The sequence below is a fragment of the Prionailurus viverrinus genome, chromosome B2, assembly GCF_022837055.1.
Source record: "Prionailurus viverrinus isolate Anna chromosome B2, UM_Priviv_1.0, whole genome shotgun sequence".
Classification (NCBI taxonomy): domain Eukaryota; kingdom Metazoa; phylum Chordata; class Mammalia; order Carnivora; family Felidae; genus Prionailurus; species Prionailurus viverrinus.
In genome coordinates this window covers 110,942,346-110,969,646 of record NC_062565.1, presented here as the reverse complement: position 1 = coordinate 110,969,646, position 27,301 = coordinate 110,942,346, and the positions used below count along the sequence as shown (strand labels likewise).

The 27,301-nt window shown below is 37.2% G+C and overlaps 1 protein-coding gene across 12 annotated transcripts in view; it reads right to left on the bottom strand.

The window, feature by feature from the left end:
• The window catches only part of PKIB (cAMP-dependent protein kinase inhibitor beta), a 179,912-nt gene that overhangs the window by 3,979 nt on the left and 148,632 nt on the right, over nt 1-27,301 (bottom strand). For 6 of the 12 annotated variants that reach the window (XM_047857738.1, XM_047857735.1, XM_047857732.1 and 3 more), the window contains one exon: nt 1,873-2,049. In XM_047857738.1, the coding sequence (XP_047713694.1) occupies nt 1,873-2,041 (169 nt within the window). In that variant the 5' untranslated portion in view covers nt 2,042-2,049. Of the gene's footprint in view, nt 1-1,872; nt 2,050-2,176; nt 2,231-23,567; nt 23,646-23,685; nt 23,791-27,301 lie in introns of those variants that run through there. The other 6 variants (XM_047857725.1, XM_047857729.1, XM_047857727.1 and 3 more) reach the window with 3 other exon arrangements.

The window sequence follows — 27,301 nt, the reverse complement described above, 5'->3', positions numbered from 1 at the left end:
TTACAGCTGCCGCCCTCTGTCCCTACTTGCTCATATGTTATCAGGCATCATTGTCCTCCCTATCACAGTTATTAATTTATAAGAGATAGATTAAGACAAAGTGTGAACTGGGCAAATTTCAGACAGGTTAGTTTCATGCAGGATGCAAGACATTTGTGAGCCTAGAATTTTTCCCACCTAAAAATATTTATCAACAACAACAACAACAAAAATCAAAGAGGATAGATCTGAGGGAAACCACTTAACCCCTAATAATCCACCTAATAACCCCCTTTCCTTTCCCTCTAAGGGAATGTGACCTTACTTAGAACAATCCTTATTTTCTTTTGCTAATAACTTCCTTGCCTCACCTTCCTTCTTATAAAAACCTTCCATTGTGTACAACTCCTCAGAGCTCCCCTCTACTTGCTGGATAGGATGCTGTCTGATTCATGAATCACTTAATAAAGTCATTAGATCTTCAAGTTTACTTAGCTGAAATTTTTTCTCTTTAACAGTATAAAAATAGTAACTATATTGTTTCTGATAATGGTCTCTCTAGCGACGGAAGTAAAATGGTGAAAACTACTCACTCTCCTACAAAGAGTTAACCAGGTAACATCAGTAAGCATTAAGGTTTTGGGTGTATGCAGTTAGGGTACTAAACTCTAATTAGGCCCATTATACTAATAAGCAACTTAGCTTCTCTCCCTCTCTAGTTGAGGATGGCCCTTCAACAGCAACATCATGTTCTAATAACCATATTCCATTTTCAAACTTAAAAGGCCGAAATGATTACACACATTTTTATTTATTTTCTTTCTTTCCAATTTCCCATCTTATAATAGTTTGTGTGTGTGTATATATACTTTTTTTACTATTACTTGTAGTATCTCATAAGAGAAATGCAATGATCTCTGGGAAAAGATGAGGTGTCCCTGGCCAAACCAAGAGTTACTTATTTCATAGAGATCAAACCAGGAACATTTGTAACTCTACCAGGTAGCAAATAATCTCCTGAAGCAAAGGACCAAGAGCCCTCTTCTGGGACTTGCATGAATAGTGTAGATATGCACAAACTTCTAGCTTTCTCTTGCCTCATTGCCAGCAAGCATAAATTTCTGTACACATACTAAAGTCTACCTTGACATCTAACATGGGGCACAAAGCACAGGTATTTTGGTAACACTTTTTTCTTTAACCTCTACAAATATTTTTAAATAAAAAGACTCCTTTAAAACTTTACTGAGAGTATCATTATATTTATTTCCAGAAGACTAAGCTCTGGAAGCTGTATGAGATGTATGTAAGAATGGGGTAAAAGACCCGAGATTTCCCTTCATTAGTTTGACAGCTCCCTTTTTTCCTTAATTCAACTTTTTCCACTGAAGAACAATCACCTTTTATACAAATACTCACCTTAAAGATTTCATCTTTAACTGATAATAAACTTCTTCTTAGATGTGAGAAACAGAAGGACTTGAGAATACTACAGTGAAATAGAACCTGCCAAAGTGGTTTGCCAATGGATGACAGAAAGAAAACTATTTCATTTCTGAGTATTTCTAGATAAATGTTGTAAGTCTGTTGAGGGGATTATATTTGTTCACCTCTGATTCCCAATTACTAGCACTGTGCATGGCTATACATGTTCAATGAATAAATAAATGTTCAGCTTCCACATACACATGGAGACAAAAAGGTAAAACTGTCCACTTTCAGAAAGCCTAAAAAATGTACTTAGCCTTAAACAAACACTGAGAGATTTTAGTAGGCACTTGTGAAAAAAGGCACAGAAAAAAAGAGCACTTATGACTAGTTAAAAGAGAGACTGTTCCAGAGGAAAGGACTAAGAAGAGAGTGCTACTGTTTTGAAGAGAATTTGTGTGTTACCTTCCTCCATGGAGAGGGCCTCCAGTCTGAGGGGCAACTCCGAGATTCCACCTGTCCCCGCTGAGCCCTGGATGTCTGGCACCGCATTCCGGCGGCCTGTCCTTGCTGAAGATGCAAAATTGTTGACCACGGGCTCCACATCAGTCATTTTCGATGAATCTGTCCTCATAGCAACATCTACAAATAGAATGTGCACATGAAGAAGAGGATGAGCCTATTTTGAGGTAAATGTTCACAGTGGTGGTTGAAAGGCATGGCTAGATCAAAATCACAACAGGCTTGAGAATCTACTCATTGATCACACCCTGCATCTACGTCTACTGTTATGGTCCTGAAGCTTCCATTTGCACATTAGCACATTCGCTGAATAGAGAAGGAAGTTCTCAGTGTGAGCCAGGTTGCTATAAATACACCCTGAGCCGAATAAGCCACTTGGATGCTTTAGGGTGCAGTAATCTCTGGCTTTTGTTCTGTTTTTCTGTGGATGGATCAGCCAAACTAGGGCTTGGAAGGAAATGAAAACTGACTTGCTTGGCCACTCCTATAGAGACCCTGCCTGCCAGTTTTTGTTTGTGGGGCTTGTTCAGGCTGAAACTAAATTACTATAATTTGTATGGATCAAACAAAACACACTATGCTCCTACTCTTTAGATATGAGAAGTTCCACTTTATCTCAAAGGCATTTTTCCCCTAGTGACAGCTGTGTATTTCTGCCTGTTCTAGTCAAAGACCTAATTTTCAACAGCCTCATGTTCATGTTTAGGAGAGTAGAACCTGTATTACCTTTCTTGCATTTAAGTGGAAATGGTAATTACTCATGCTTTCCTAAGCATCCTTTATCTTTCTAATAATTGTACCTATGAAAGAATTCTTAGGAAATCATTTACTGTACAGGGAGGGAAGGAGGTAGCAGATTCTGTTTATTCTAAAACTAACCCTCTTTCATATGATGTTTTCTAATGAATCTTTCCTAAGAAGTCAACACTGAATAGTATCTCAAAAGCAACAGAAGCAGCAGCAAGCATTTATTGAGAACCTATTAAGTACTAGGCTCTCAGTTGGGCACTGAGAACACAAAGGAATAACATACTTTCCTGTTTTTAGGGGACTTGCACTCTCAAAGGGACTTTGTACCCTCTTTCTCCTCTTTGATGCATTGGTATACATGCATACCACAGAATGTGCTGAGTATCAACCAAGGGATGGAGATAATCATCCTTTGAATCAATTAGACTTCTGTTTAGTATTTGCCAACTGTCTGGCATGGACAGACAACATAGATTAATATAAAAAGCACTGAACTATTAGTCAAAAAGAACTTCACTCCATTATAGGCTTGCAGGTGATATTGGCTAATACATTTAATTTCAGAGTCATGGTTCCTCCTCTGCATAATGGATATAAAAAAAATTAGCCTAACTGATACACAGGATTTTTGTTAAGAACTAATGAGATAAAGGATATAGAAACTCTTGATAATTCTAAAATTATGTCTGGTTATTGGCACCATTGTTCACATCTCACAAAGTTTTATTCACTCCACTGCCCTTCTATGTATCCTTTTAATCCTACAAAGAAACATCTTCCTACTGGAAGACCTCTTGAACTTCCTAAGAGGGAAACCAGAATGTATGCAATACAACATAAACATTTTCATATCTATTGTCTCATTTTAAGTCTCCCAATAATCCTTTGACATAGTAAGGAATAACCCTCACTCACTACGTGGATGTGAAAACCGTGGATGTGATTTATTTAAAGTCACAAAGCTGCTCATGTAGCACCCAAGAATGCAAATCCAGTTTCAGTTCACTCTGAAGGCAAGATGACATGGATCACCACAAAATTATCTTTCCAAATCTCTGTGACATGCAGACAGTCATACAATAGCTACTTTTGATTCTGCCCTTGATTACTTTTTAAATAGGGAAAATATCATATATATAAATACACATATATATACATACACACATACTTACATATGTGTGTGTGAGAGAGAGAGAGAGGAAGGGAGGGACGGAGAGGGACAGATTCCTCATCTTTTCATAGGTGTTCCTTTCTGGCTTTGAATGGTTATCTTGTGAGACCCCCACGCCCCACCCCTCCATGTTACATGAATGTCAATTACAGATCTCTTCTCTAGAGCTTGTGAGAAGTGTCTCACACCAAGTTTGGAAAAAGACCCCATTTGCCAGCTTCCACTCTGTCTTCAGCCAATTAACAGCACATCAAAAGCCATGGCCACGATCAATGGTGTATTTCTGTGGAGCATCGTCCTGTGTCACACAAACAAGTTAGCTATGCTAAGTTTGGAAGAGCAGCTCTGAACACCTTGATCGTTACTGGCCTGACAGTCCAAAATCTTAAAGTTAAAGATAACAACACATATAAAAATATTAAGATATGCTATTTAAAATACTTAAATATGATATATTTTATGTTAAATGAAGTGAGTGAACTTCTTTAGTAAGACAGTCTATGTTAAAGACCTATTGAATTAGAATTTGTATATTGAAAAAGAATTTCTAAAAGGTGAACTTCCATCAAATGAAGAAATTCTAGGCTCTGGGTTTATTTCAAGGTTTCCTTGCTTTTGGCTGCTATTTTGCTTTTGCCTTTATATTATTATTTCAGACACAGGCTTTCTAAATTAGTCCTTTTTTGTCGGTTAGTGTTAGAAAACAAGATCAAAAAACTATCTAAAAGTCTGTCAAGATTTTACTCGTTAACTACCATTTTAAGGTAAAAACCAGAACTGGATGTGTAGGAAAGCCAGACAACAATAGGCTGCTTTACCCCGGAGCTTTACTTGGTCATTTCCCAGCTCTCCCTCTTCCTACTACCATCCTCCTTTCAGAGCCGGCCACCGACGCTGATGCTGAGTGGCCAGGATGTCATGCTCCAGCACAAAACAGACAGTTCACCCAGCCTGGACCCACAGGACTGCAGGGAGACGTAGCTTTCTACAGTGAAGAGTCATCTCATCTTCCTGACAGAAGGTGTCGGTGACTTAGAGACTGCTGGCTGGAAGGAACATTTGAATCCACAGTGTGATTCTCAACTGGGCTCTTTTAATTCTCTAGCAAAGACATTGCCTGCAGCATTGGAAATAACCTGAAATTCCCTAAGGGAAGAATGGCTGAACAAACTATGTATATAATATTATGGAACGTTATACAGTGATTAGAAAGAATGTGCTAAATCCAGTTAGATCCACCTATGGAGATGCATCCATGACACTGTAAAATAGAGCAAAATTCAAAAGTAATATTTACAGTGTGGGGGGGAAAAGTAATGAATATAATATGATCTCAATTTCATAAAAAGAATAAAAAATGCTAGTGGGGAGTGTAAGAGAGAACAAGGAGAATATTAATCATTTTTTGGTACTTCCTTACATATATAAACTTCTACAATGAGCATAGATTATTGTTGTGATTTAAAATAAATGAAATACATTCACCTGGAAAAATTATAAATATACAGATATTCTAGCACAGAAAGGTGCTAAAAGTGATATTTTGATAATTTAACCAAAAATAGTGTATCTTGAAGTGTAAGCCTCTTCCTGTACCAAACAGCCATCTTACCTGTCTGTTGTTTTTGTCCTCTGCAACATTGATTAGATATGCCTGATTTTTCTTTTAGAGGGATGATTATATATATATAGTAAAAGATTTCAAAATGGAGCAAGCAAGCAAGCTTGGCTAAGAAAGTTTCCTTTAAAGTAGGGCCAGGATGGGGTGCTGGGTGGCTCAGTCACTTGACCATCCAACTCTTGATTTTGGCTCAGTTCATGATCTCATGATTAGTGAGTTTGAGCCCCAAGTCAGGCTCCATGTGGAGCCTGCTTGGATCCTCTCTCTCTTTCCTTCTCTCTCTGCCCCTCCTCCACTTGCATCATCTTTCTCTCTCTCCCTCTCTCTCAAATAAATTTTAAAAAAAAATTTTTTTAAATACAGCCAGTAAGCCATAAGGGAGGAGGAATTTATGCACATCCTCAGCAGAGAAACTATGAACTTTTTGAACTTTTAAGCTATCCACAAGCCCTCAGCCTAGACTGAACTTCCCCCCTCACCGTGACAATTGGATCTTCTGTGGTCTTCACTTCTAAAGGAGCCAGTTGGGTTTAACAAGCTTCAACCATGCATTTGCATACACAACCAATCCCAGTTAACCTAATTTCAATTCCTGTTTTGCAGAGGATCTAAATGAAAACTACATTCCTAACCTTCCACCTTTATATAACCTTGCCCCACTCTTTGTCTTCCTTGGAACACAATTTGGGTTTCTATCTCAATCTGTGGCTCCCAAACTGCAATTCTAACTGCCCACATAAATGTCTGTTTTAATTTTCAGTTAATGCTTTCTTTGTCAACATTATATATAAAGTAGAGACAACTGGTCTCTTCAAATGCTTTGTGATGTTTAAAAAATATATAACCTATAGAAAGATGAGGAAACACTGCTAATAAACACGGAAGAGAGATTAACTTCCAAGTTCTTTTAAATTTCTGGGCTTATGCTTTGCATTCTCTTTGCCCCTCCCCCACTTGTGCTTTGTCTCTCTCTCTCTCAAAAATAAACATTAAAAATAATTTTTAAAAAATTTCCAGGCTTAAAAAGCTAATTACGTGTATGTTTGCTAACTAAGGCAACAACTCTTCCACTTTTTCTTCTACAGAATTAGTAGAGGAATCTGGAAGAGTGCTGCTTTGTCAGCTGTGAGTGCTTACAGAGCTGAACCCATTTGGACATTTGAAGATTTCCCAGAAGTCCTTGCATGCCCCCAGCATGCATCTCTGTTGAAAATACACAATTTTCAGGATGCCTGACCAAAAGACCATTAAACAGTCATCGATACACACACATGCAACATCTCTGCAGTCTCCACAATATTGAAAATTCAACACCAGCACAACTGAAGAGAACAAAGATGTCCAAGTTAAATGAAGCATATACAAAATTTAATGTATATACAAAATCACTAGCCAGCTCCCAATGGGCTTAGAAGAGCCTGCTAAGAACAGAATGTATGTTACAAGCGTAATAATAAACAAAAGTTTGGAACACCTGGGTGGCTCAGTCAATTAAGTGTCTGACTCTTGGTTTTGGCTTAAGTCATGATCTCACAGTTCATGGGTGTGAGCCCCATGTTGGGCTCTGCTCTGATAGTGCAGAGCCTGCTTGGGATTCTCTCTTTCCTTCTCTCCCCTCCTCTGCTTTCTCTCTGTCCATTTCTCTAAAAATAAATAAATGTAAAAACACTTTTTTTTTTAAGTTTCTATAAACAGGAGCACCTGGGTAGTTCAGTCGGTTGAGCATCTGACTTCAGCTCAGGTCATGATCTCACAGTTCATGAGTTCGAACCCTGCATCAGGCTTGCTGCTGTCAGTATGGAGCCTGCTTCTGATCCTCTGTCCCCCTCTCTTTCTGTCCCTCCCTCACTTGTGCTCTCTCTCCCGCTCTCTCTCAAAAATAAATAAATAAACATTTAAAGAAAAGAAAACAAAAGTTTTTGCAACTTCTTTCTCTCCCAACTGAGATGATCTACCCTCTTAGCTCACACTCATTCTTTTCCTTAAGCTTCCTTACTTGAAGCCAAGACTGCAAGGTCATTACCTTTTTTCTAATCTCTGGATCCATATCACTCACTTCATCTACCACAGTGAAACTACTACTCATTCTGTATGTAAGACTTGAAATAAACTTCTCACACACTAAATGAGTTCTCTGGGAGAAATGAGTTCTCTGGGAGTATGAGTCAGGGTATCTCAAAAAACACTTAAAGTAACAAGGAAGAACATGTACTTTGGAAAGTCACTGTTTTTCCTGGTCAAAAGAGAGGATGAAATAAAGAGAGACATACACTGTTCTCAGTTGATTAGCAAATTCCTCATCTGGCTCTCTCCAGCTTTCAGTATCTTAATACCTTATGCTAGGTTTCTTCAGTTCTCTGCCTACAGCTATTATTTTGCAAGATTTTATTTTGGAACATAAACACTTCTTCCAAATGAGGTGAGAGAACTGTAACAATTGCATCTCAATGTGGACCAACAAAAACCGCTTCCACTAAATTATTAAGTGTCTGGCCCTGTGCTAGGCCCCCACACTACAAAGAGGAACCCCCAGAATGGTGAGGTCAAACATATTCTGATCTTTTCAGTACCTTTCTTGACCTCAAATCCTACTCTTTGGAAATAAAGCAAAACTATACACCTCGAAAAATGGGAATCCTAGCACATCTATTTACCTAAGTATCAAGACAATTTTAGGGTAAATAGAGCTTACATGAAATGTATACCTGTATAAAAATTATGTTTTTAACTTAGAGATTTTTCTTTTTTGTTTTTTTAATTTCTCCATTTTTGGAGTTTCTGTGCCTCAAGTCTAAGCCAGAGGAAATTCTACCTCTTGTCTATTGACACATATTGTTTCTCATGCTTAGATTCTTGCCTGATAATGATATAAACAGACCCTTCAACATATATTGGTAGATGCATGAAAGCTATTTTTACCATGCATAATTTTTGACAACTTAGACCTATAAAATTCTAAATATAAAGCCATATTGATTTTTCTATAATCTCCTAGGTAAAGTAATGAACAAATCTGAATACCTGTCTGGCACAATTACATCGTTAAACTAAGATAGGGTCATTTAGGACAATAATATGAACTGATGTGGATAAAGATAAAAAAAAAAATAACTGCAATAACCACGCAACACCCTTGAGTGCAAGGGTCACATTTAACTGGTCATTCTACTCCAGAAAAAACTTACCCCAAACACACCCTCCATTAAAGACTCTATGGAGTTAGTTTGCCATAGGCCTACTCCTACCCTTGCAGCTCCCCCAAAGGACCTGTAAACTTAAGTGATGCGGACCCAGACACTGAAGTGATGCATTAACATCATTAACATTAACAACATTAACATTAACACAGCCAGTTTGTGTCAAAGTCTCTTCTAAGTTCAGACAGTACTGTTCTGTTTCTTTGAAACAGACGTCCCTAATTATTAGTACATTATCTTGGGTTGCGTGTGCATGGGCGCGTGCGTGGGTGGGTGCTTGCGTGCGTGCATGCGTGTGTGTATGTTATGCCTGAGAGGTGGTATCCAGGACACGCAGTGATATTTTCAGTTCTCCTTTAGGTGAATGTAATTCTAAATGGTTATAACGTGTAGCACAGCATCCCTCCTATTTTACATCTTACATAGTTTTGACTTTTTGCTTCTCACCTTTTTATTTCTATCTTTCTGAGAGATTAGAATTGAGAGCACTTAGCTTGAATTACAAGGAACCATTTTCATTTTTTCCCCCACTTTACCTGAAACCCTGCCTGTATTCCTCCATTCTCATTTACTTTTCACATTTTCCCTTCCAACTGAGGGACTCAAATACCAGTGTGTTCTTACTTCATTAAGGTGGCAGAGCCTACTTAAGAAAGTATTTGGATTCTATTCAAAAGTACTTATTTAACACTGACTCTGTTCAAAGCACTGTGCTAGTAACTGGGATTTGCCACAGTAATGACTTCCCCTGCTTCAGCTGGAGACCTGGAAAGGCTCAGTGCCAGGCAGCTCCCCCAAATGCACAGAGGAGGTAGTGGTTAGTTCCAAAAGAGAAGATGGGGTAAGAATGCACCGAGTGGGGTCCCAGAGAAAGGGCTAGAAAATTCTAATGAGAGACTGCTCTCAGATCATCCACTTCTCATCTTTGCCTTTTTCCAACTATTTTTGGACACAAAGTCTTCCTGGATTTCAATAAAGGCACAAAGATTCTTCAAGCTGAATTTGCACTACCAAGAAAATGAAATAATTTTGAGGATTATATGGTTTGCTTGCACCAGTCCCATCTCAGAGTGAACACAACCTGTCTGTGCAGGGGGGTTTTAAACGCAAGTCCTAAGAAGTCAGTTCCTTTTTTAATGAGACAGTGGTTTTAAACTGCCAAGTGACTTTTGACGACATCAGTAGGAAGGAGAAAAAGGGAAGTTAATCTGACCAACATGGTCACAGTAGAAATGTCTTTGTATCCTTCTGCCTAGTATGTGGACTGGCACACAGTTGCCTATTAAATTCAATAAATATTTAATTCATAGCTGATACCTATAAATTATGGGCAGGCAAACACAGCCAGTGAAGGTTCTTTTAACTACTAATATTCTTAATAAAGCCTGAAAATTCATTTAATCAAATATTAAAATGAATTATATTATATTAACAATAAAGTAGCTTTGTGGGCAGGACGTAGACTAGTGGTAAATACAATGCCTTGCAGGTGTGGGTAACATCAATTGTCATATGCAGAGCAGGAGTTAATGTAAAAACTCTTATGGAATCACCCTCACCCATGGCATCTAAATAGTTATAGTTTTCAGACACTGGCTCTCTCAGAGGATTCATAAACCTTAAACTGTGAACCGACTGCCCAACCTAAAGTCAGTTACACACAATTAATCAGCTTTCCCTTGTGCAAATATGCAATCCTCTAACACTTTAAAATGTTCTTTTTATTTTGACAGAGAACGAGTGTGAATGAGGGAGGGGCAGAAAGAGAGGGAGAGAGAGAATCCCAAGCAGGTTCCACACTGTCCGTGCAGAGCCAGATGCGGGGCTCGATCCCACAAACCATAAGATCATGACCTGAGCCAAAATCAAGAGTCAGATGCTTAACCGACGCCCCTCTAACACTTTAAATAGACAAGATCCTGTATTTTTAAAGTGTTCAACTAATTCTCTTTTACCATTTTCATTCTCAATAAGGGGGGAAATAAAACCCTTTATCCTCTGGATTTATTTTCTTTGCCTATGATTATTATTGAGAGTGATACATCTATGACAAAAATAGTTCCATAATTATTCTTCCAATGTAGAACTAATCTAAAGCAATAGCTTAAGAATGGACACTTTAAACTGCATACTTTTATTTCAGAAAACTTTTATAACTTATATACGCTTGTCTTAAAAAGGAAAAATGCAGTGATACAAAAGAACTATTTTTACCAACTTACAAAAATTTATATATGTAAATGTGTACCATATCCATCAAAGCCATTACTTTAGGAAGCTACATATGTATTCCACCTCTGAAAATATTTTTATGACTCCATCAGTGTAATCCATTTTATACTCATATTTAATATAGTGGTAGAATAATACTATGTTTAAAATATAACATTATATTTTATAGTGAACTGTTTTTAATTAAAAGCTATCCCAATTGATCACCTATTTCTTTGTACTACCATGACTTCAGGTTGTTGTTTTTTTAATGTTTATTTATGTTTGAACGAGAGAAAGGTAAGAGTGTGAGCAGGGGAGAGGCAGAGAGCGAGGGAGACACAGAATCCGAAGCAGGCTCCAGGCTCTGAACTGTCAGTACAGAGCCTGATGCGGGGCTCGAACTCACAATGAGATCATTACCTGAGCTGAAGTCTGACGCTTAACCAACTGAGCTATCCAGGCACCCCAATTTTGGATTTTTTTCTAAGCCTCCTTAAGTAATTTAGATTAGCATATATTTGGAAGAATTCTGTTTCAAGTGAAGATTTGAAAGCAGAGCTTTGAGCAATGTTAGAATTACTGAACTACCTTAGCAAGCCCTTGGGATGACTGCTCTTAAATTAGTCCTTATATTTGTTCAGCAGTCCAAACAGAGCAATGGAAAGTTTGGTCACCTAAATGTGAGCATGTAGTTGAATCCTGCATTGCCATCTAATAAACTTGCGACTTCCCACAAGACATTTAACTTCTCTATTAATTAAGTTTCCACATTTATCAAAAGTAGAATTAAAATTACCTATTTTACTAGTTTGGAACCCAACAAATTAATTGATATAAATGTGCTTGGTTAACAACTACACAAATGAAATTTGTTTAGAAATAAGTCACATTAATTTATAGGCACTATAATAGATTATCATAATAAACACTGATTATCCTGTTAAAGTCTGCTTTTGATTTGGCTCTAGAGACAGCCTCTGACATTGTGAGTTATAAAGACAAGAAAAAAATTAACCCAAAGATATTTCCAGAAACTTGGTGTTTAGGGAAAAAAAGAGCATAAAAAGTTTACAGTCTGGCTTCCAAATCCCCCCACACAAACATCTCAAAGTTGGCTACCTCTCTTAGGTAGCCACCTGTGACAGAAGACTGAATCTTCCTTACACCCTTCATCATGGTTTCTCCCTAAGGGAAAAAGTTTCATATACTTTCAGCAACAAAACACGTTTAAGTGTTTCATTAAGTTAAAATGGGATTGAAATTGTCACTTTCTTCAGGATACCTGAAAAACAATTCTTAATCTGAGTATTAACATAATGGCATAATATGGTGAGGAATTAGAAGGGTCACAAAACACCTGAGAGAACTCTGCTTGCTCAGTAAAGCTCACCACCCCACTTAAAACAATGTCTTCTTCCTGTAGCTCTTGACCTTCCTTCCTTAATCTGTTCTACTGTACCTTAGCACTGAGTAGCTTTGACACATATTATAACTTAGTAGGATTGCACTACTATTTACTGTCTATCTCCCTCTACTAGAATATAAGCTCTACAAAGGCATAAGTTTTTGTAGGCTGTTTCACTGATGTATCCATAGCACTAGTCATGCCTGGCACTCACTCAGTAGGTACTCTAATAGAGTTTGTTTACTGAATGAAACAATTATCTTTCCACTTCTCTTTTTCAAAATGAATTTTTTTCTTTTTGCATATGAAAGTAACACATGCTCATTGTCGGAAAAAAAGTGACAATTCTTCTGGAAGAAGAAAAAACAAATTGCCTTTTATCCCATTATCCAATGACAGCACTATTATAATTCTGGTGCATATTCTTCCAGTATTTTCTCAGTGCTCACATAGACAGATGCACATAAATGTCTTATATACCTATATTTTAAAGCTGAATTGTATTTATTTGATATCATTTTATTATATCTCTTATAAATCATTTTATCTTTTAAAATATAATTGTTTTCAGGCCAACATAATTCTAAATTTTTAATGAAAGTTGGAAAAAAAAATTTCCTAGAAAGCTAACATTTCAGGGCTTATACCAACCATGTAAAATAGGCATAGCCAAAAGCCCAAACACAATGCCAAAAGTAAAGAACATAACTAAGGACTGAAACCATTCACAAACCTTTCCTTTTTTTAAATTTTTAATTTTTTTTATTTTTTAATGCTTATTTATTTTTGAGAGAGAGACAGAGAAAGAGAGAGCATGAGTGGGGGAGGTGCAGAGAGAGAGAGAGAGAGAGGGAGACACAGAATCCGAAGCAGGCTCCAGGCTCTGAGCTGTCAGAACAGAGCCCGACGCAGGGCTTAGACTCACAAACCACAAGATCATGACCTGAACCCAAGTCAGATGCTTAACCAACTGAGCCACCCAGATGCCCCCACAAACCTTTTCTTAACTAAATTGGATGAAGTTGATTTATAAGCAAGATGCTTTTTTAAACTCACATAACTTTAAAAGTTCCAGTGATGTCTGTTTTTTGTATTGCATCAATGTATAAAAATTTTGGGAGGATGTCTCTTCCTTTTTGAATAGATTTAATTTTCTTTTTTTTTTCCCTAGCTGAGAAAAAAGGAGAAATAATTCAGCCTTTTCAAGCTCTGGTTTGTTTTCTAAGTTCTCTTCAGTACTTTATTTTTCTTTGCAGAAGAAATCATTTTAGTGTTTCATCAAGCACAAAATTCAGTCAAAATCACAGTAGCAAAAAATTTTTAAGTTGTTTTGAGGATTTTTGGGTCATACAGGCAAAAAAATAAAAATTCCCAATCAAATAGAAATAACTTCAGAAAGAAAAGTCATACCGTTGAAATATTTTTGTTCATCAAATTATGTATACTGATGTTTGTCTACAATTAAGTTAATAGAAGTAAAATTATTTATATGGATGCATTTAACTTTTATAAAACTCTTTTGTAAAAATAATAAATTCTGTTACTATTTAATATTATATTAAATATATTATTATATTTATATATTTATATTTATAAACTTATAAATTTATATATATTTATATAAATTATATATATAAATTTTATATATATATAAATTTTTATAAAATATATATTATATTCATATAATTATATATTATATAATTATTATAAAATAATATTAATTCTGTTACTCTTTAATATTATATAAACTCAATAGAAAAGATGAATCTTCATAAAATAATATCTGGAATATATTCAACAGACATAATAAACAATTCAAAACTAGTATATATATTAATTTTCAAAATATATATACAGAAAAACATAAGAGAAATACCCAAAGTTTTAACAGTAGTTTTTTTTTTCTGAGTGGTGTTATTATACATGATTTCTCTTTTCTTCTTTGAACTTTGTTTTCTAAATTTTCTACAATGAAGATTTTCATTATGTGCAAAAAGGCATAAACATGTTGTGAACACACAGTTTTAAATCACTTGAGTGAGATTCAGTGCATGTGATTCTGTATGATGGGATAGTCATTACTATCTTCATTTCAAAGGTGAGAACACAGAGGGCCATAAAATGAAATGGTCTGGCTAAAGCAACGGAGCTAGCGAGTGGCAGAGGTGAGACAGAACCCATTTCACCTGACACCTCAAACGTTGCTCCTTCGGTTACACCTCACCAAATATTTGTTGAACAGAGACTTAGTCTTCGTTAAACCAATTGTTACTAAGCATCTACTATATCCTTCATTCAGTGTGAGATTCCAGAGAAATGGTGTCAAATAAGATGAAACACTGTGATTAACAGAGTGGGGATGCACACAAAAAAACATAATATGTGGTCTTTACTCTGAAAGATTGTATAACCTAATTGTACAGATGAAATACATGCACATTAAAGAGAATGTAAAAACAGAAGCCAATATATGATATATTCAAATACATAATATAAATGCAAAATGTTATAGAAATATAAAAGGGAGGAGCGCCTGGGTGGCTCAGTTGGTTAAGCATCCAACTCTTGGTTTCAGCTCAGGTTCATGATCTCATGGTTTGTGGGATCAACCCCCTGCATCGGGCCCTTTGCTGACAGCATGGAAACTGCTTGGGATTCTCTCCCTCTCCCTCTCTCTTTGCCCCGCGCCTAATCACACTGTCTCTGTCTCTCTCATTATAAACCTAAAAAAAAAAAAAAATATATATATATATATATATATATATATATATATATATATGTATGTATATGGGAAATGGTTATTGAACTTGGGGGTAATTAAGAAAAACTTCACAGAAGCTGTAGAACACATTGGGCCCTAATATTTGGGAGGGATTCATACAGATAAAAAAGACATGAAAAGGCTTACCAAGCCAGGGAAATATCTTAAGCTAAATCATGGAGTGTCAAAGGCAACATCCAATTAAAGGAAAGGAAACATCTGGCTTTCATGGAATGTTAAGCCATATAGAGTTGGAAAAATAAGTTAGAACATAGTCATCACTAGAACCAAAATTGCAAAGGGAATGAATGCCGTTAAAAGGCAGATTAAAGGGAGATGGTAACAATTGTAAACATTTATGTACCAAATGTGAGAGCACCCAAATATATAAATCAATTAATCACAAACATAAAGAAACTCATTAATAGTAATACCATAATAGTAGGAGACTTCAACACCCCACTCACAACAATGGACAGATCATCTAATCAAAAAATCAACAAGGAAACATTGGCTTTGAATGACACATTGGACCAGATGGACTTAACAGATATATTCAGAACATTTCATCCTAAAGCAGCACAATATACATTCTTCTCCACTGCACATGGAACGTTCTCCAGAATAGACCATATACTCGGACACAAAACAGCCCTAAGTAAGTTCAAAAAGATCAAGATCATACCATGCATATATTCAGACCACAAGGCTATGAAACTCGAAATCAACCACAAGAAAAAATTTGGAAAGGTTACAAATACTTGAGACTGAAGAACATCCTACTAAAGAATGAATGGGCTAACCAAGAAGTTAAAGAAGAAATTAAAAAGTATATGGAAGTCAATGAAAATGATAGCACCACAACCCAAAACCTCTGGGACGCAGCAAAGGTGGTCATAAGAGGAAAGTATATAGCAATCCAGGCCTTCCTAAAAAAGGAAGAAAGATCTCAGAGACACAACCTAACCTTACACCTTAAGGAGCTGGAAAAAGAACAGCAAATAAACCCAAAAACATCAGAAGACAGGAAATAATAAAGATCAGGGCAGAAATTAATGCTGTAGAAACCAAAAAAACAGTAGAACAGATCAATGAAACCAGAAGCTGGTTCCTTGAAAGAATCAACAAACTTGATAAACCACTAGCCAGTTTGATCAAGAAGAAAAAGGAAAGGACCCAAATAAATAAAATCAAGAATGAAAGAGGAGAAATTACAGCAAACACAGCAGAAATAAAAACAATGACAAGAGAATATTATGAGCAATTATATGCCAATAAAATGGGCAATCTGGAAAAAATGGACAAATTCCTAGAAACATATACACTACCAAAACTGAAACAGGAAGAAATAGAATATTTGAACAGACCCATAACCAGTAAGGAAATCGAATTAGTAATCAAAAATCTGCCAAAAAACAAGAGCCCAGGGCCAGATGGCTTTCCAGGGGAATTCTACCAAACATTTAAGGAAGAGTTAACACCTACTTTCTTGAAGCTGTTCCAAAAAATAGAAATGGAAGGCAAACTTCCAAACTCTTTCTATGAGCCAGCATTACCTTGATTCCAAAACCAGACAGAGACCCCACTAAAAAGGAGAACTATAGACCAATTTCCCTGATGAACATGGATGCAAAAATCCTCAACAAGATATTAGCCAACTGGCTCCAACAATACATTAAAAAAAGTATTCACCATGACCAAGTGGGATTTATACCTGGGATGCAGGGCTGGTTCAATATCCGCAAAACAATCAATGTGATTCATCACATCAATAAAAGAAGGGACAAGAACCATATGATCCTCTCAATAGATGCAGAGAAAGCATTTGACAAGATACAGCATCCTTTCTTGATAAAAACCCTCAAGAAAGTAGGGATAGAAGGATCATACCTCAAGATGATAAAAGCCATATACTAGTGACTCAACGCTGATATCGTCCTCAATGGGGAAAAACTGACAGCTTTCCCCCTAAGGTCAGGAACAAGACAGGTATGTTTGCCACTGTTATTCAACATAGTATTGGAAGTCTTAGCCTCTGCAATCAGACAACACAAAAAAATAAAAGGCATCCAAATCGGCCAGGAGAAGGTCAAACTTTCACTCTTCGCAGATGACATGATACTCTATATGGAAAACCCAAAAGATTCCACCAAAAAACTGCTAGAACTGATTCATGAATTCATCAAAGTTGCAGGATATAAAATCAACACACAGAAATTGGTTGCATTCCTATACACCAACAATGAAGGGACAGAAAGAGAAATCAAGGAATCGATCCCATTTACAGTTGCACCAAAAACCATCAAATACCTAGGAATAAATCTAACCAAAGAGGTGAAAAATCTATACGCTGAAAACTATAGAAGCTTATGAAAGAAACTGAAGAAGACACAAAGAAATGGAAAAAGATTCTATGCTTCTGGATAGGAAGAACAAATATTGTTAAAATGTTGATACTACCCAAAGCAATCTACATATTCAAAGAGATCCCTATCAAAGTAACACCAGCATTCTTCACAAAGCTAGAACAAATAATTTGTATGGAACCAGAAAAGACCCCGAATAGCCAAAGGAATCTTGAAAAAGAAAACCAAAGCAGGAAGCATCACAATCCCGGATTTCAAGATGTATTACAAAGCTGTAACCATCAAGACCGTATGGCACTGGCACAAGAACAGACACTCAGATCAATGGAACAGAATAGAGAACCCAGAAATGGACCCACAAATGTATGGGCAACTAATCTTTGACAAAGAAAGAATATCCAGTGGAATAAAGACAATCTCTTCAGCAAGTGGTGCTGGGAAAACTGGACAGGGACATGCAGAAGAATGAACCTGGACCACTTTCTTACACCATACACAAAAATAAACTCAAAGTGGATCAAAGACCTCAATGTAAGACAGGAAGCCATCAAAATCCTTGAGGAGAAAGCAGGCAAAAACCTCTTTGATCTTGCCCACAGCAATTTCTTGCTGAATACATCTCCAAAGGCAAGGGAAACAAAAGCAAAAATGAACTACTGGGACCTCATCAAAATAAAAAGCTTCTGCACAGAGAAGGAAACGATCAGCAAAACTAAAAGGCAACCGACAGAATGGGAGAAGATATTTGCAAATGACATATCAGATAAAGGGTTAGTATCCAAAATCTATAAAGAACTGATCAAACTCAACACCCAAAAAACAAATAATCCAGTGAAGAAACGGGCAAAAGACATGACTAGACACTTCTCCAAAGAAGACATCCAGATGGCCAACCGACACATGAAAAAATGCTCAACATCACTCATCATCAGGGAAATACAAATCAAAACCACAATGAGATACCACCTTACACCTGTCAGAATGGCTAACAGTAACAACTCTGGCAACAACAGATGTTGGCAAGGATGAAGAGAAAGAGGATCTTTTTTGCATTGTTGGTGGGAATGCAAGCTGGTGCAGCCACTCTGGAAAACAGTATGGAGGTTTCTCAAAAAACTAGAAATAGAACTACACTACGACCCAGCAATTACACTACTTGGTTTATTCAAGGGATATAGGTGTGCTGTTTCGAAGGGACACATGCACCCCCATGTTTATAGCAGCACTATCAACAATAGCCAAAGTATGGAAAGAGCCCAAATGTCCATCGATGGATGAATGGATAAAGAAAATGTGGTATACACACACACACACACACACACACACACACACACACACACACACACAATGGAGTATTACTCAGTAATCAAAAAGAATGAAATCTTGCCATTTGCAACTATGTGGATGAAACTGGAGGGTATTATGCTAGTGAAGTTAGTCAGAGAAAGAAAAAAATCATATGACTTCACTCATATGAGGACTTTAAGAGGCAAAACAGATGAACATAAGGGAAGGGAAACAAAAATAATATAAAAACAAGGAGGGGGACAAAACAAAAGAGACTCATAAATATGGAGAACAAACTGAGGGTTGCTGGAGGGGTTGTGGGAGGGGGGATGGGCTAAATGGGTAAGGGGCATTAAGGAATCTACTGAAATCATTGTTTCACTATATACTAACTAATTTGGATGTAAATTCTAAAAAATAAAAAATAAAGTTAGATTACAAAAAAAAAAAGACACTGCCTCACCCAAAAAAATAAAAACAAAAATAAAAATAAAAATAAAAATAAAAATAAAAGGAGATGGTGTTGGGGTATCTGGGTGGCTCAGTTGGTTAAGCATCCAACTTCAGCTCAGGTCATGATCTCACAGTTTATGAGTTGGAGCCCTACATTGGGCTCTCCACTCTCAGCACAGAGCCCACTTCAGATCCATCTCTCTCCCTCTCTCTCTGCTTTTCCCCAGCTCTCTCTCTCTCTCTGTGTCTCTCTCTCTCTGTCTCTCTTTCTCTCTGTCAAAAATAAACATTAAAAAAAAGGAAAAAAAGAAAAAAGGAGATGGTGTTGGGTGCCTGGGTGGCTCAGTGGGGTAAGCACCTGACTCTTGATTTGGGCTCAGGAATGATCTCACAGTTGTGGGATTGAGCCCTACATTGGGTTCTAGGTTCTGTGCTGGGTGTTGAGCATGCTTGGGATTCTCTCTCCCTCTCCCTCTGTCCTTCTCCCCCACTTGCACTTTCTCTGTCTGAAAAAAAAATATTTTTAAAACAATAATTTAAAAAAGGATATTGTGTTTCTTCCTCTGAGCACCAGAAAACCATGAACATTTCTAAGTAACATAATAAAAGTGTGCATAAGAGGCATAGTCTGCAAATAGAGGCTGATGTGAAGGAAGATTTTTAGAAGGCTATTAAAAATGGAACTTACAAAAAATGGAACTTATATAAACAAATCCACCATAATAAGAGTGATAAGTTCATTAAAAAAATTATATGTAAATGTACCAGACCAAGCATAGCTTCTTACTTAAAAAGAAAGGGAAAAGGTAGAAGGACTTACAATGAAAACTCATTATAAAGTTTAAGGGTTTACACTACCAGATATAAAGATTCATTACAAAGTATTAGTTATTAAGATAGTGTGGTATTCTTCAAGGATAGACAGAATAACAGAATAAATAGACACATATACATATGGGCTCTTGATTTGTGAATAGGGCATAACTGGTAATGTGGTCACTGAACCACTGCTGGTGATCTTGGAGGATTCACAGAGAGGAAACACCAGAAAACTAGATGGGAAGATTGTTGATCATGGAGAAAACAGATGGGGCTTATAATAATTTGTGACAAAATTCTAGGATTATTAAATAAATGGCTTTAATTTATAGTATCTTCCTTTGAATTTTGTATTTAAATATTGTCATACAGGTAAGTTAAAAGAACAGTGTATAACCTCCACTGATGTCAAAAATTGTTAACAGTTTGCTATATTTATTCTCTCTTTCTCTGTCTAAACATACAGTTTTTGTTCAACCATTTGAAAGCACGTTTCTGATGACATAACTTCACATCAAATATTTCAGCAAGCATTTAAGAACTGCATTCTTCTTCATATCCATAATACCATCATATTCCCACAACACTCTTTTTTGCACTTTGCAACTGAGATAAGTCCCCCTTTTCCCTAAAGTACAGCTTTTAGAAATTCCTTTGGGGGAACCAGTGGTTTTTGTATATTTGAAAATATCTGTTTTACCCTCATTCTTGCAAGATACGCTATTCTAGGTTGAAGTTACCTCTACAATCACTTTACAATACTCTCCTCCTTATTCTTTTTTTGCTGTTAAGAAGTTTGTGGAATATATAATTTTATGTGTTGTCTTGGCTGAGCCACAGGATGCCAGGTATTTGTTTAAACAATATTCAGGGTGTCTGTGAGGGTGTTTCTGGAATTAATATTTGGATCAATAGACTGAATAAAGAAGATTGCCTTCCCCAATGTGGATGGTCATTGTCCTGTCCACTGAATGCCTGAGTATAATGAAAGACTGAGTAAGGAAGAATTTGCTCTCTCTGCCTGACTGTCGCACAGCTGGGGCATTAGTCTCTCCCCTGCCTTCAGACTCAGACTCAGACTCAGACTGAGACCGAAACTTACACCATCAGCTCTCCTGCTTCTCAGACCCTCAAACTTGGAATGGAACCTACCATTGTCTCACCTGGGTCTCCAGCTTACTGACTACAGATCTTGGAATTTCTCATTCTCCACAGTAGCATGAACCAATTCTTTATAATAAATAAATATATATCCTATTGGTTCTGTTTTTCTAGAGAACACTGACTAATATACTGTTGGTATAATTGTCATTTGTTGTGGTTTGTGGAGTATGTTTTTTTCTGGCTTATTTTGAGGATTTATCTCTTTGGTGTTCTGAAATGTGATCACAAGATGACTAGGTACCTTTTTGTTTTTCCTTCTTAAGATTTGTTATGATTCCTGAATCTGAGACTTTCATCAATTTGGGGAAATTTTCAGGTATTGTTTCTTTGAATATTACTTTTTATCCTTTATTAGTTCCTTGGGAATTCCAATTAGACACATAAGAAAGACACTCTATTTCCTTGCATGTTTTATTATTTTTAGTGTGAACCTTTGTTTTTTAAAACCTTTTCCTTGAAATTACCTGAGCCTTTATATAGGCTCTGAATTTGCCTCTAGTGGGGTCTGGGAGCACTATCAAATTGGTTAGCTTTAAATTCTCAGCATGGAATTTTTCAGACCACAAAGTTGCAAACCTGTGTGAGGTTCCACTTTTGGTAATAAATGATCAGGAGAATTCCACCCCCCTCCTTTTCCACCCAACCCAATCAGGACAAGACTGGCGAATGTCCTTGCTGTCTTCCTTTGAAGGTTAGGGTTTTGCCACATTACCCTTGGACTGAGTATGTCACACTCTTCGGCAGCCTAAGCCTTATGCTGGGGACCCAATTTGATTTTCCAACTCGTGTGGTCCGTAAGTTTCTTTCCTTGTCCCCAGAATATGGCTTTTTCAAACAAAAGATGTGAATTACTGGGGAACTCAAGGAAGTAAGTACACCACTCACATGCTTCTAGATTTGTGATTTCTCATTGTTCTGGGCTTATGAAATATTTTTATTTGCCAACATGAACATTCATTTAAAAAAAGTTTTGAAAGTATATCCTACATTTTAGAGTATTGTTTACTAGGGCTTTCTAGAGGACATTAAGTCTTCCATTTTTCCATAAAAGGAAGTTCTAGTTAAGTTTTAATAATTTCTTTCTTTTAAAAAAAAAATAATGTTCACTGTCTTGTTTCATGGTATAGTGGTGGAGACAAAGGAGTTTTATTTTATTTTATTTTATTTTATTTTATTTTATTTTATTTTATTTTTTAACATACTCTTTACTCTAACATGAGGCTCAAACTCACAATCCCAAAATCAAAGTTGGAAGCTCTACCCACTGAGCCATCCAGGTGCCCCTCAATAATTTCTTATCCATATATCAGCAAGATATGCATTTCACTCAGTCAAAAAAAAAGATGTACAATAATGTAAATACATTATTCTTTAATAGAACTTATTTTAGCTCACAGATCCCCATATTTCCTTCACGGAAGAAAATAGTCTTGTGATTCCAAGTATAATCATTCACTTCCACGTTAGAATTTATTCTCTCTGGGGTAAATTTCCAACTGAGTCACAGTCATACACACAATTCATTTCTCCATGTGGTGTAAGGCCTACAATTAAGGCTCAATATTAAATGCTGCCCTGACATCTGGTAAAATCAGGAGAGTTCAAATGGACTAAGCATAAGTTTCTCTCTTCACTCTGCTTTCATGGATAAGGTACCCTAGCCGAACACTCCTCCTTATCAAAGGGACCAGGCACAGTCCCTAGCTCTCCCTAGATAGCAGTTTTGCCAGCATGTGGAATTATTCAAACAAACCAACCATTCTTCTTATGAGAACCAGAAGGCACCACACACTCTTGTTACTACAAGTCTGCCTCCTATAGCTCTTGGTTGTTCACTCTGTTCCTGCGTATAATCCCTATGAGGCCCTGCAGGGCCTACAATATCCTTCTCCTTGGGCTATAAATATATGCGAGTAATAGTTTGTTGTTGATCTCATCTGCTCAATGCCAAATACTGTGTGTTTAACCATCCGCATATCCCCAGGGCAGGAATCTCTCTCTTACCAAAGGGGTGAATAAGAGGCTTTAAATAAAAACCATTGGTGTCACAAACTGCACGATATGCTCCACCATAACTGAGGACTCCTGGTCAGCCTTAATTAATTACTCTTGGCTAACTTAACAGATTCTGTGATTTGGTAAGTCTGCCTGAGATGGAACAGCTAATTGCTGGTAGGCTTGGGCTATGTCCTGTGTGGTATTCTATTGTCTTTGTCAGCCCATTGCCCTCACTCTCCACCTAAAATTCTCTTGCCCCCAATATAAAAAGTGTTGTTATTTGACTATACACTGGCATAACCTGGTGGTGTCAGGTTTAGTCTGTTTGGCAGGTGATCTCTGCTCACCAAGGATCAGCCTATGTTACCACATCTGGCCTGGTGACTATCCCTGGCTCCTTGGGGAAGCTATATAGACATTATAATTATGCACCTCTTGGACAGGCCCAGAGATAGTCTTTTGTGAGGTTTGTGGAAAGAAAGGAGATCACCACCCTTCAGGGAATTTAGCATGGCATCCTACTTGTAGTTGTTCATGCAAGGGTAGTGACCTTGCTGGTTTCCTGTGCCGCTGCTTCCCTTGCCATTGTTGCTTGCGTTCTCCTGACCCTCAGGAGTATCGAGGTGCACATCCATCATGGCCTGTGGCCCAGGGGCTGGTGAAAAAAAAAAAAAAGGTAGGGGAGGAAGGAACATTGGTGCTCAACTGCTCTCCCAAAGCAAAACTCATAGCCAATGTACCTAGGCTTTGCTCAGTATTGTTGCCTACCAGCACACCAAAGGGCTAATCTTGTCATCATTGGCCATATGGTCTCCATCCAAGCCATAGACAAAATGACTTTACTGGATGTGGACTTTGATCCCAGGAAGACTGGCATTCCCTGAACGAAGAGGCAACCACCTACAAGGAAGGCTACCAGGCTCCTGAACCATTCTCCAGAAACACCTGGAAGGTCTTCATTACAGGTGATTGTGCAGACAGAAACTGAAAGCTGCAACTTTATGTGGCTAAAAACCTAAAATATTCTCAGGGAATCTGAACAGAGAGAGAGAGAGAGAGAGAGAGAGAGACAGACAGACAGACAGAAAGGAAGTCCACATGACAGAAGAGGTTGGGCTATAGCAGAGGAAGGCTTTGATCAAGTCTGGGGGTTGGCCCAGAATGTTTTCCCTACACCACTCTGCTCTCCAAGTCTCTGTTGCAACAAAGATACTAATCCTCAGCAAAACACCCAAGGCATCCTTGTGGCATCATGAAGGGGTTAATCCAAACTTAACTTAAGCCCATGGTCTTAAAACCATATAAACCAACCATTGCTATGAGGGAGGCCCCCAAATGAAAAGAAAGAAAGAACCCTGAATATAGGGAAAGACAACCAATAAAAAACAACTTAAAACAAAGACCCATAATTTGGCCTAATTGGAAATCCAAAATTTACTAGAAAAATTTATATAGCAAAAGATAAAAGGACATTGATTGGCTTGTGTGAATTACAACCTGGGTTCTGAATTAACTTTAGTATCTACAGAAATTCACCAATTGGCAAACTTTCATAGTTTTGACCAATATTATGGCTAAAATTACAGTTATAGCTTGGAATCCCACTAAAGTTAAACATGGTATCCTCCATAATCAGGGATTTAGTTAAGGGAGTTACTGAATATAAAGTAGAAGACAAATAAGTATGCCTTACCTTAACTATAAGAATTTTTGTCTACTTTAAATTCCTATGGTTATAACACTCATTGCCTAAAATATCATAGTGGGCATGGACACTCTGACCCAATAAAAAATAAGTGAAAATTAAAATTAAGTTGTTTTTTTTTTAATTTTTTTTTTCAACGTTTATTTATTTTTGGGACAGAGAGAGACAGAGCATGAACGGGGGAGGGGCAGAGAGAGAGGGAGACACAGAATCAGAAACAGGTTCCAGGCTCCGAGCCATTAGCCCAGAGCCCGACGCGGGGCTCGAACTCACGGACCACGAGATCGTGACCTGGCTGAAGTCGGACGCTTAACCGACTGCACCACCCAGGCGCCCCTAAAATTAAGTTTTTAACACTTACATATGGGCTTAACAAAATAAGAACCCATGACCCACCCCTCCATTCCCTACCCCACCAACCCCATTAAAATAGTTAACGTGATTCAATGTAATCTAAAACAAGTTCAATGAGTGAACCTTTCCCTGATCCCACTGCTATTCCATTTAACAGCCTTATATGGCCTGTTCTTAAATCTGTATTAAATGAATGGTGGCCTATAGTGGATCGCTGTGACCATAATGCTATGGTTCCATTCGATTAAGGCCTCTACACCCAACAACCTAATAAGTGAAATTGCCGATTCCATCCAATCAGCAACTGGTAAATATTTTGTCACTATAAATTTGGCTAATATGTTCTGTTCAATGCCTATTTCAACAGCCTCTCAGCCACAGTTTCTTTACCACTAAAGGGACACAATACACCTTTGCAAGGAATAGCCACAGGATACCTCAACAGCCTTACCATTGTACACAGTCTTTACAGGCAAAATCTTAACTATAGTAACCTTTCTCCAGGAGCACAGATATGACATTATTTGTTTGACATACTCATTAAAGACACAAGAGTCACAAAGGACTCACAAAAAGGGGTAAGTTATTGTCCCACACATAGTGCAAGGCTCTCCTACCTTCATTAAATTCCTTCAAGTGGGGCACCTGGGTGGCTCAGTCAGCTGAGTGTCCAACTTTGGCTCAGGTCATGATCTTATGGTTCATGAGTTCAAGTCTGTGTCAGACTCTGTGCTGACAGCTCAGAGACTGGAACCTGCTTTGGATTCTGTCTCCCTTTCTCTCTGCCCCTCCCTTGCTCACACTCTGTATGTGTGTGTGTTTGTGTGTGAAAAACAAATAAACATTAAAAAAATAATAAAAAAGTAAAACAGCTACTCTTAATTGAGTCTTTACTTACCTAGGTACTACATTGCTCTATATACATTATTTTATTTAGTCCTTACCACAAATGTTACACATACAGGGTCAGGTGAAGTGGGGTGGGAATTACACCCATAATTCACATGAGACAGCTGAAATGGAGTCTTTCAAATATTAGGAACTTGCTTTAAATTGTTACATGTGATTCCAAAACACGGGCTTTTAATCATTTCATTTTGTTGCCTCCCTTCTAGAGTAATAGACTCCTGTAAGTTTATAAGAGATTAAACAGCATAGAAATGCCCAGAATTATAAAGTTAAGGACCAGAAGCCACCTAAAATTCTCTATTCATCTGCCATATGCATGAATCATTTTATCAAGAATATTTTCTTTCTTTGAACCTCATATTCTCCATAGTGTTGAACCAAACTCAAAACGTTTTTCAAGTAATTCATCTAATATGAAAACTTTAATTCAATGTTGAATCTTAAAAATAAAAATCACAGGGGCACCTGGGTGGCTCAGTCAGTTAAGAATCCGACTCTTGGTTTCAGCTCAGGTCATGATCTCACGGTTTGTGGGTTCAAGCCCCACTCTGTGCTGACAGCATGGAGCCCACTTGGGATTCTCTTTCTCTCCCTCTCTCTGCACCTCCCGTGCTCACTCACTCACTCTTTCTCAAATAAATAAATAAACATTAAAAAAATAAAGATCATGTGATTGCAATAATATTTGCAAGTTTGAATAAAAATTAATTTTTCTCTTTATCCTTCTAAGTAACTATCATATTATATATATATATATATATATATATATATGTACACACACACACACACACACACACACACACAGTGTAATTATGTAATCTGTGAACCTACACATTCAGATGTCTTAAAATTTTCACAGTAAAATGAAAGCAAATTTCTATTGCTGGTATAATCTCTATAATTACTTTTATTTTCAGGTGTGTTACTTTTACCTTCCACCTTATCTTACATTACAACAATTATCAGAAGTCACTGAAAATAGTAGGAGGGCAATATAAACTTTTATTTAAAGACCATAAGACTTCTTTTGGGGGGGGGTGTAATTTTAGACTATTCGTTTATTTTTGTTGTACTCTATATTTGTAGTTTTAGTTTGCATTTTGTGGAAAGACATTTTCTGATTTCAAAGGAGAGGAGGCCCCAAAGAATGCAACAAAAGAAACCCACTATTAGATTTCCTGGGGGTAATTGAGAATTG